This window comes from Gavialis gangeticus, unplaced genomic scaffold (genome assembly GCF_001723915.1).
Source record: "Gavialis gangeticus isolate Ggan-Ray unplaced genomic scaffold, GavGan_comp1, whole genome shotgun sequence".
Classification (NCBI taxonomy): domain Eukaryota; kingdom Metazoa; phylum Chordata; order Crocodylia; family Gavialidae; genus Gavialis; species Gavialis gangeticus.
The window spans coordinates 7,590,090-7,600,821 of record NW_017729006.1 but is presented as its reverse complement, the minus strand read 5'-3'; the positions used below and the strand labels follow the sequence as shown (position 1 = coordinate 7,600,821).

The window sequence follows — 10,732 nt, the reverse complement described above, 5'->3', positions numbered from 1 at the left end:
TACAACCTGAAACCATCCTCTAACAATTTATGGTCATTGCTCCTTGTCCTCCCCTGGGGCACCCTAGTAAACAGTTTTCTCCCAGGGCCTGATATTCACCCCTTATATACTTATAGATGACCACTAAGTCCCCCCTCTGTCTTCTCTTCCTCAGGCTGAACACTCCCAGATCCATTAGTCTTTCCTCATAAGGTTTGTCCTCCAGGTCCTTAATCATTGTTGTGGCCTTCTCTGGACCCTTTCAAGATTCTCCATGTCTTTTTTGAAGTGCAGCACCCAGAACTGGACGCAGTACTCCAGCTAGGGTCTTACCAGCACTGAGTAGAGAACAAGTATCATTTCCTTAGCCCTACTCATGATGCATCAGCCAATGCATCCCAGTATGCTATTAGCTCTGTTGACTACAGCATCGCACTGGCAGCTCATGTTCATCCTGTGATTAATCATAACCCTGAGGCCCCTTTCTGTCATTGTCCTGGCCAAGACATCTCCTCTTAACCTATATTCATGTTGTTGGCTACTTCTCCCCAGGTAAAGCACTCTGCATTTATCCTTATTGAACTGCATCTGGTTCCACTCCACCCACCTTTCCAGCTTGTCCAGGTCCACTTGGATCTGCATCCTACCCACTTTTCCCCAAAACTTAGGGGGTCTGCAAACTTCGCCAGAGTGCTTGACCTGTGGGCACTAGTGTGTCTGCAAACTTGCCCAGTGTGCTTTCCACATCCTCATCTAAATTACCGATAAGGATGTTGAACAGCATGGGGTCAAGAACCAAACCCTGCAGGATACCACTGGCCACATCCTGCCGAGACAATACAAGCCTGTCCACAAATACTCTCTGGGTTCGACCGCTTAGATAGTTCCCAACTCACCTGGACTCTGCCAGCCCACAATCCCCCAGTTTTTTTATAAAAGCATCACAGGAGAACATATCGAAGGTCTTTTTAAAATCCAAGTATATGACATCAACTGCATCTCCCACATCTAAGTGGTTCATTATTTGATCATAGAAGGAGATGAGGTTGGTCAGACACAACCTGCCTGTAATGAAAACATGTTGGCTATCCTTCAGCATCATGACTTCTGCCAGTCTCTCACAAATGGACGTGATATTTTTTTCCAAAAATGTACCTAGTATCAAGGTCAAAATGACTGGCCTATAGTTTCCTGGATCCTCCCTCCTCCCCTTCTTAAAGATTGGCACCATGCTGATACTTTTCCAGTCTATCAAGACCTCTCCTAAGCACCACAAGTCTTCAAATACCTTCACCAACAGTCCCGCAATGACTCCATCCAATTCCCTCAGCACTCTCAGCAGTCATCTGGTCCTGCCAATTTGAAGACATGCATCCGCTCTAAGTGCTCTCTCACCTATTCAACACTGACCACTGATTGGCAAACACCTCCCCCTTCCCCCCACATCCATCCAGGTTTTACTACCATCTTAGTCAGAATGTTTTTTTCTGGATATCTAACCTAAACTTCCTTTGCTGCAACTTGAGACCACTGTAAGGGTGTAAAGGGAAGGAGTAGCCCCATGAAGAAGACCCTGGGAAGGGCTAGTGATTGCCAGCCTCTCTAACTCCAACTCCAACTCCAACTCCCACCTAGATTTGAAGTACCATCAAGACATGGTGGGCAAAGGCAGAACAGCCGAGATAGAGGATAGTGACAATCCCTGACCATTTCCCAGATGGCACACTCAAGTAGAACATCTGGAAGGTGAGGCCCCCAACCCTACAGTATAACAGCTTAACAGTGGGGAACAAGCTGGAGAGCTTGTTCTCTGTTCAGAACTGAGATTGTAGAGCTGAGTGGGGAAGAGGCTCCCCAGCCCCCACTAGCAGGGAGCTCCCAGCACCAGCTCTGTAGTTGCGGGGCTGGTGCTGGGAGATCCTTATCGTCCAGTGCTGACCCCACAACTAAGGAGCTCGCACTGGGAGATAATGATCTCCCAGCCCTCTGCTCCCCAATCACAATCTTGGAGCAAGGTGCTTGGAGCTCCCTGCTGCTGGGGCAGGGGGACATAGTCCCCACCTGGGGTCTGGTGGCAGAACCCACCATGGCACCAGACAGCTCCTGGGGGCAGGGAGCAAACTCCCTCTCCCTGGTGGCTGGCTGACCAAGAGCGGACTTGCTGCCAATCAGGCATCTACATGAGTACTACTTCACGGTTAGTAATTGCAAGTAAATTTGCTACTTGCATTTGCCGGTAGCACATTTACTCACTATTAGCAAGGTTTCCTGTGCAGTAAGCATGTGCACACAAACATCTTGTATAGACACACCCTACAAGCAGGAATGTGTCCTGTCAGGAAATTTAAAAACTGAAACTGCCTGCACATTAGCTGAACAGCTATGTACAAGAACACATAAATACCTTGGTAACTGAACTGGGTAGCAACCACTGCTTTGGACTAGGTAAATATTCCTGTGTGGCAGAAAGGCAAAAACATAGCACCTTGTTCTGTGCTAAAAACAAGAAAAACAAGAGGTATGTTCTGTAAACCAATACGATAACTATATTCAGATATCCTTTAAACTAATAACTCTGCCCCAATCCTGAAGATTTATATGAGGCAGGAATAATGGAAAACTTGATTAAGGTGCCAGCATGATTTACTTTAATTTTATGAGTAAACTTTTGTAAAACATCCAGAGTTTTAGCATTTGACAAATGCAGTCTCTTTATCTGGAGAGTTTAGAATGTCACAGAGAAATGATACACTCTGTCCTGCAAAAACACTAAAGGGAAGGCAGGACATTGAGTAGTTCCTTAAGAAATAAATACAATCTATAAAGCAGACAGTTAGTCATACTCGCAAAGTTTATATATAAAATACCATATTTTTTGCATAAAACACACAACTTTTCCAAGAAACAGCTGCTGGAAATTCAAGTGTGCATTATATGTGAGAAACATGGTAAGCACAAGTTCTGCCACTTACTGGATGAAACCAAAAGTAAAAGCTGCGGCAATCCATAAGAAGCAAAACAACGTGCAAGCTCTCTAGCTGCTGCTACTCAGTTACTACAAGGAAATACCTTTTTATCTTCATTCTGCTTTTCAAGAACAAGATATGTATTATATTCTGGGCCATGTTATACACAAGAAAATGTGGTTTGCACATTTGCAGCAGAATTTGCAAAACACTTAATAGGACAACCCAAATTACTGTCTAGGAAAATAAACTGTATCTTTCTAAAAGTTAATTCCTCTTCCTTTGAAGGAGATGTCTTGCTAATTTCTTTGTTGAACTTCAAAATGCTTAGTAAATGCATGTGTACAGATGTAGATGTAGATAACAGGTACACTACTTATTAAGTGGGTATGGTTATAGATATAGATATAGATAACAGCTACTCTGTTAATAATACTTTATTGATTTATTTTGGTCCCAGTTCATTAAACCATGATTTGATATGAGTTGGTAAAAATAAACCCAAACTAGTTTAAAGATAGGTCTAATTAGTTAAACAAAAATAAGATAGCATTTTTAACCTACCTTGTACTACTCAGTACTGTAAACAGGATATAAGTAGTTTTCTTATATGTCTTTCAGAACATATTTATCAACATTTGTTGAAGAAGCAATGAACAAGGAAAAAAAACTTTCCCAGAAAACATGCACACTCTGTTCAGGATAACTAAAGCCATTTAACATTCACAACTCAAAATTAAGAAATTGCTGTAAGATACCAGTAACATGCTTTAAAAAGGAACTGCCTAAACTCATGTTTATAATTATAACTTATACCAAATATTAATTTCATTAGTCAACTTTCAAGTTGATATTCTTAATCTGCTACAAGAGAAATAAAACATTCCAAATAATTAACATAATATTAATTTTGGTTTCACACACTATTTACACACTATTTACATCTGGTTTCACACACTATTTGTCATATCAAAATAAATCTTCCAGCATTTATTTGCTATCAGAATCAATTTTATTTTATCTTTCAAAATAAACATAGTGTTAACTGTGTTAGTTTATCTGCTTGCTGTGCAGACCAGCCCCCACTGGTCCCGATAGCCTGGATGGGCCTAGTTGTCCACTGCTGATTGCCTCTGCCCTCAGCTGGCCCTGATTAACATGTTTGGCATGGCTGCTGCATACAAGCAGTAGCCCTGCCAGTGCTCTGTGGGCTGATATAGAGACAGATCACACTCTCTCTAGTCCCAGTACTCATGGTCCCCGGTCTGTTCTATGATCTTCAGCTCCCTGTTTTCTCTGCATTATTCTGCCTGAACTTCTCCCAGCCTCCATCCTGTCTTGTTCCAACCTGCTTCCTTTGCTTCAATTCTCAGCTTCCGGACTCCTGGTTTGCAACCACTGTAGCACTGTCCCAAACTGCCCCGCCTCCCCTTCCAGGTTTGGGTTGTGCCCATGACAGTAAGTGACTTAACTCTTTTTTCATATAAATGCATTCCTGTATATAAAATGTCAGCTTTATGAAAAGTTAACATATTATTGTACCTACCTTAACTGAAGTAGAATAATGACCAATATGTTTTACTGCAACCCAACCTCTGGAATGGGGATCCCCAAGGTATTCTACATGATTACTCTCAAGATACCCATCCAAATCATGTGTTACATGCTGTCCATTAACAAGATCAGGACAGATTATGCCAGGCCATCTTCAGGAAAAAAAAATTAAAAACATATATTCAAGCACTCCCCAACCAATACTCCATACCTCTATTACCACCAAATATTTCTTCCTCTGTGCTTAGCATGCTTTAGGGGCTTTCTAAATAAATATAATACTAACAATCAATTCATCACAAAGGTCAGATAAACCTATTCACGTCTCTTGAGCACAAAATGAAATGTCACCATTTAATCTATATTCATGAAATGACAGAATCTTAGTCATTTCAGTTTCCACCATGAGTTTGAAGAAAAAACTACTTTTAGTCCTTGTTTATTTGAAACTTACTTTGCCAACTTGTCAACTACAAAAACATAATACAAGAAGAGTGTGAAAAGGACAGATAAAAAGGAAATAGGAGATTTAGTGTCCTTCCCGAGGCTCAGATTTCCAAGCCTTTTATGGACATGAACATTTCTTCAAGTTTTCTGCCCCGTGTCAGAATTTAAAAATCTTCTCATTACTTCTGAAAAATCCATCTGTGCTATGATATGGGATCATTTTACTTATGGAAGCATTGCTTTTGTTTGTTCAGGTAGGGAAAACCTAATACTAGTTCAGTCTGACAAAAAACAAAGGGGGAGAGCACAACACATAGTAAAGACTCATAAATAGTCACCATAATAAAAATCAAGAGGAGCACTTGAAAGAAAAAGGGTAAAGAGTTATATACATAAACATATATATACATATGCATACATATATACATACATATGTGTGTGTATCATCATCATAATATCGACATGCATATATAATAACCAAAGAAAAATATACAGAGGCAAATAAAATATGGTAATAGTTGATAGAGAGAGATAAAAATCAAATATATTCCTTTATTTGTACTATGGCAAACTTCACACACCTGATCCTAAGATTTCCAGGTAAAGAGTTAGTCTTCTCTGGGAAGGGTCACAGTTTTTTGTAAACAGTGAAGCAGATTTGGAAGACGGGACAATATAAAGCAGTGCTCTGAACTGAGTTTGGAAGTGGTATGGGGTTCCTCAGAGAGATTGGTTGCTGTTCTAAACAAAGTCTGGAATCAATCAGTTCAGTAGAAACACTTACAAATAGAGACTGGTATGATCCCTGGACTAGACAAGAGAACTAGGAATTTCTAATACTGGGCCCAGGGCTGTTATGAAACCCTGAGAAAGGACCAAATGCACTTGTGAAGCCTTTACATAAGGGTAAAGTGTTGAATAGAGGAATACGGTTTGGTTTGGTTTTTTGCAGCAGGGGTGTTTTCTTTTGTATGTTTCCATTAAGAATCATCATTTTATGACATGCGATTACACCAGGGAACAGCTTCACGCTGAAGGTGAGATAGCATGTCAATTCTCTTATGACACAAACCATTTAACATACTCAGTTGCTATTCCACAGGCAAAGGCATAATGTCTAGATTCTACCACTTTTGTTCATGTTGAACAACACTCTTCAAACAGTCCTTCCAAGACCATTTGCCCAGTAAGAATCTTTTCCATGTGAATGAAGTCAACAGACCAAAACTTTAAGTGCAGAGATATCTTGTATACTGTGCAAAGTTAACAACCTTTGTAGCAGTATGTGAGCAACATCAGGTGGAACTTCCAAAATGAAAAACTGATTCTATGAAAACAACATATTCAAATCTAGGTTTTGTCAGTTAACATACTTAAATCAATTTGAACTGTTGTGATTATACCGAGAAGCAGACTCTAAGGTGTGCATTATGGGGATTCTATCTTTAACAATGATTTCTTTCCAGTGTTAGTTAATTAGCTTAACTAGCAGGGTGGATAAAATCTGATTTAAAAAAATTTCAATTGGATTTTTTATTTAAATTGGATTTTTACAATTTAAATTATAATTAAGCTTTACTTTTTAATTTAGCACAATATAGGCTAGGGTATACATACAGGTCCATGGTCGTGATCATGGACGTCACCATCCCCTTCGAGAACTAGCGCCAAGCCTTCACCGATGCCTGGGTTCGCAAGCGGGAGAAGTACACCCCACTGGCTGACACCCTGAGGGGCCGCGGCTTCTACGTGACGGTCGATGCACTCATTGTGGGAACGCTCAGAGCCTGGGACCTCAGCAGCGAGAGCGTCCTGTGTGCCTGCCGTGTCTCCTGCTGCTACGCCAAGCTGATGTGCTGCCTCATGGTGTCTGACACCATCCGTTGGTCCCGTGACATCTACATGGAACACATCACGGGCCTCTGCCAGTACTCCGACCCCACCAGATGAGCCACCACTGGACCGGACCCAGAGAGGACTGCCTGAACTGCCCCCGCTCTGCACCAGACGGACCTTCACTTCCAAGAGGATTCTTCAACCACGGACGACCCTGCTCCACCCAAAGAGGACCCCCGCGATGAGACTCTATATGGACTGAGACATTTCCTTTGAACCACTTCCTCTGAACCACTTCCTCCACCATTGTGGATCATTGTAACGGGTTTGTGTGTATCTATCTCCTTTCTCTCTCAGCATCGCAAACCCCCTCCCTCCCCTTCCCCTCATACCCCACCCCCGGGCTTAGATGGCTAACATTGTATCTCCTGCAACTTAGTTGCATTCCCCTCCTCACCCCCATCCCTCGATTGTTAGTCCCTCACTTGGGCGATCTGCATTTCCCTGCTGGCTTTGTCATCTTTTTTGGATTCCCAATCCTAAACATTTACTAATAAAAGTTAATCTATAGAAATAATTTAAATAAAATAACATGTTGAGTCAATGAGCCTCTAATAAAAACTCAGGGGTTAAAGGCTGATTTTCTTCTATATAAGAATGAGGGATGGGGGAGTGTAACTTCTGAGGGCAAGCTTTAAAAATATGGCACAATATTTCATGTATTAGGGTCCTGACCCTGAAAGGGATGTGGGGTCTATAATGCTGAATGCAAAAGATCAGCAAAGTCATCACAGGTGTTGGAACCTGGCCTCTAACTCCAGCAAATGCCATCATGTATACTCCTTGATCAAGATTATCCACTGAACTCATCTGGATCATAGAATCATAGAAAATTAGGGTTGGAAGGGACCTCAGGAGGTCATCTAGTTTAGTGTTTCTGAACCTTTTAAGTAGCAAGTACCCCCTAACTTCTGAAAACTTTAATAAGTACCCCAACAGTCAATTTTCCAGGGGATTTTATGTTTACAGACTGTGTGCCATATGTTGGAAGAAGGGCTGTGTATATAAGGTTGTGATATGACAGATGTCTGATCTGGTGTGGGTAGGGTTGCCACCTTTTATACCAGGGGTGCACAACTTGAGTATGTACCTGAGCTAGAAGTGATGTTGGCCAAACTAGGAGGGCTGAACCCATGCCAAATAATTACTGAGGAATTTAAAGCACCACACGGTGCGTGGTGTACCAAATTGTTTGCCATAGTTTTGACAGGAAGAAGGGGCAAGAGAGAGGAAAAGAGGGTGAGAGAGGAGAAGAGGGCGAGAGAGAGAGAGAGAGAGTTGGGATACACGTGTATCCCCTGCCTGTGATTCATGTACCCCCAAGGGTACCTGTAGCCAGGTTGAGAAACTATGGTCTAGTCCAACCCCCTGCTCAAAGCAGAACCATTCCAGCCAAGGCTTTGTCTAGACTTGTCTTAAAAACCTCCAAGGATAGAGCTTCCACAACCTCTCTTGGTAACCTGTCCCAGTGTTATACTACCCTACTAGTGAGAAAGTTCTTCCTAATATCTTAGCTAAACTTCCCTTGCTGCAACTTGAGACCATTGCTCCTTGTTCTGTCATCTGCCACCGCTGAGAACAGTCTAGCTCCATCCTCTTTGGAACCCCTTTTCAGGTAGTTGAAGGCTGCTTTTAAATCTCTTCTGTCTTCTCTTCTCTACACTAAATAAGCCCAGGTCCCTCAGCCTCTCCTGAGAAGAGGGGTTGTTCCACCCTAAGTGCAGGACTTTGTACTTCTCCTTATTGAATCTCATGAGATGGTATCAAACTCCTGTTTTATTTTCTCTACTTGAGCTCTCATTAGCTCAGCTCTCAAATTTTGATGTTATGATTCTGTATCCAAAATGGAGGCTTATTCTCCAGGTAAGGGAAAAATAACCATCTGTAACTCCCAACCCCTTGCTTCTGGGTACTTCAGTTAAATGGCCTTTCTTGGTCCCTTTGCATATGTACAGAGATGTAAACATTAATTCCTCAAGTGTTCTATCCATGTCTCTAAACTAAAATACTACAGCACACAAGGCCAGAGGGTTACAATAGCAAAAATCATAGATTGTTGAGGAGAAGGTATTTTTGCAGGGTGGGGGTGAAGGGGAAGGGTGGGAAGAGTGAAGGGTACAGTGGACTATGTCACAGGGAGAGGAAACAGACTACAGAAAAGTGTGTGCAACAGAAAGGACCTTTTTAAATAGAATTAGGCATGTAGGTACATAAGTTCAAATGATTTTTCCTACACATTTTAGAAAATTTCCTCGAGGATGACTTGAAATAATTGGTATAATTCACTAATCACAGTTCATACTGCTAATACTAGCATTTAATAATTAGTTAGTTGTAACTGTGCACCATGTTTTGATTTAAAAAAAGTTTCTGTATCTAAAACATTAAAGTTTTGTTTAATAAATTTGAAGCACTGGTTTCGTGTGTTTAATTAAATTCAAGTTGTCATCTGAATGCGGCTTGATACAAATATGAACAAAAAATTATTACCAAGCAAATAAGAAATATATATTTCACTATTTTATAGCATACTAAAATGTAGGCTTTCTAATAATTAAGCTATATATTTTTATATTTTTAAAACTGTGTGTGCATGTGCGTGTCCGTGTGTGTGTTTCTAGGAAACATATGCCCACACACTGAAGCACCCTAGTGCCCCAGCCAGCCCTGTCAACATCTACATGTGTGTTGTAGCATAGTAAGTAACTCTGATATAGGATAGTATTTGTGCCTGGCAGTACTTTCCTATGGCAGAGATAATTAGTTTACTCTGCCCTAATAGCACTGCATGTATAGACATTCACATTTTACTTGGAGCTAATTAGTCAACTCCACAGTAAATGTCTTGTGTAGACGTGCCTAGCATGATTATCCAGCAGATGAATCTATGACTAATTTTAAAAAAGTCAGAGAGTTCATATAAACAAAGATGTTTTAGCTCTAACTACAGTTAGCACTAAAGGAAGAACAACTTCTAGCCAGTAAATATTTTATAAAAATGGTTCTCATATTTTTTGAGTATAAGCAAGTAGACATTTTACTTTGCTCTATTTTTTGCAGTCAAACACACTAACAGTGTTGTTACAAGACATGTTTCAGTACCTGTGTCTTTTACAGAAGTATATTTTACTGTATGTAAGGCACTGGCCCAAATTGGGAAAGCACTTGACCATGGGTTTAACTTTCAGCTCATGCTTAAGTATTTTACACTTAACTTTCTACCAGAGATATATTGTGCTATAGCTGTATATGAACTATGCAAAGAGATGATGTTGTTGGTTTGTATAACACTGAAAACTGAAGTTATATACTTAAAGGAGGTTACCATTGATAGAGTTTAATTATAGTGTTTATGTTGATGATTACACATCCATTTTATACAATTAAAATTTCCCAGAATATAAATCAAAATTAAAATATACCCATTACCAAAGACATAAATGGTGGGTTGAGAGAGTAAGTTCTAAATTTCTTTTAAAATAAACAATTTAAAAACAATAATTCCGCTCAGCTGGGGAGCACATTTTTGTAAAACTTCTTACAGTTACCTGGGCTACTTCTTAGATTTAGGATTTTCTAAAGCTTCTTTTGGCTTTAAATAGTGAGAAGAGGAGAAATCCTAGAGGTCTTCCTCCTTCTCTGAAAGAATTTAAATTCCTCAGTCATTGGACACATATATTGTACTTTACCATCCTTACTAAAATACATATATCTGCTGATACAACAGTAGTTCTGACAGTTTGGCAAATTTTAGTAAAACTCACTTTTTATAAGATTGCCAATTCAGACAATAAACTGACAGTATGTACTTTTGGGTAGGAGAGCTATTGAAGAAACTTTTGTGATTAATCACAGTTTATGTAACTGAAATATAGTTTTTCAAAACTCCG

The 10,732-nt window shown here is 40.3% G+C and overlaps 1 protein-coding gene across 1 annotated transcript in view; it reads right to left on the bottom strand.

The window, feature by feature from the left end:
• ZCWPW2 (zinc finger CW-type and PWWP domain containing 2) overlaps nt 1-10,732 on the bottom strand; it is a 151,230-nt gene that overhangs the window by 119,403 nt on the left and 21,095 nt on the right. Inside the window, 1 exon segment of the mRNA XM_019508705.1 lies at nt 4,492-4,651. Coding sequence (XP_019364250.1) covers nt 4,492-4,651 — 160 coding nt within the window.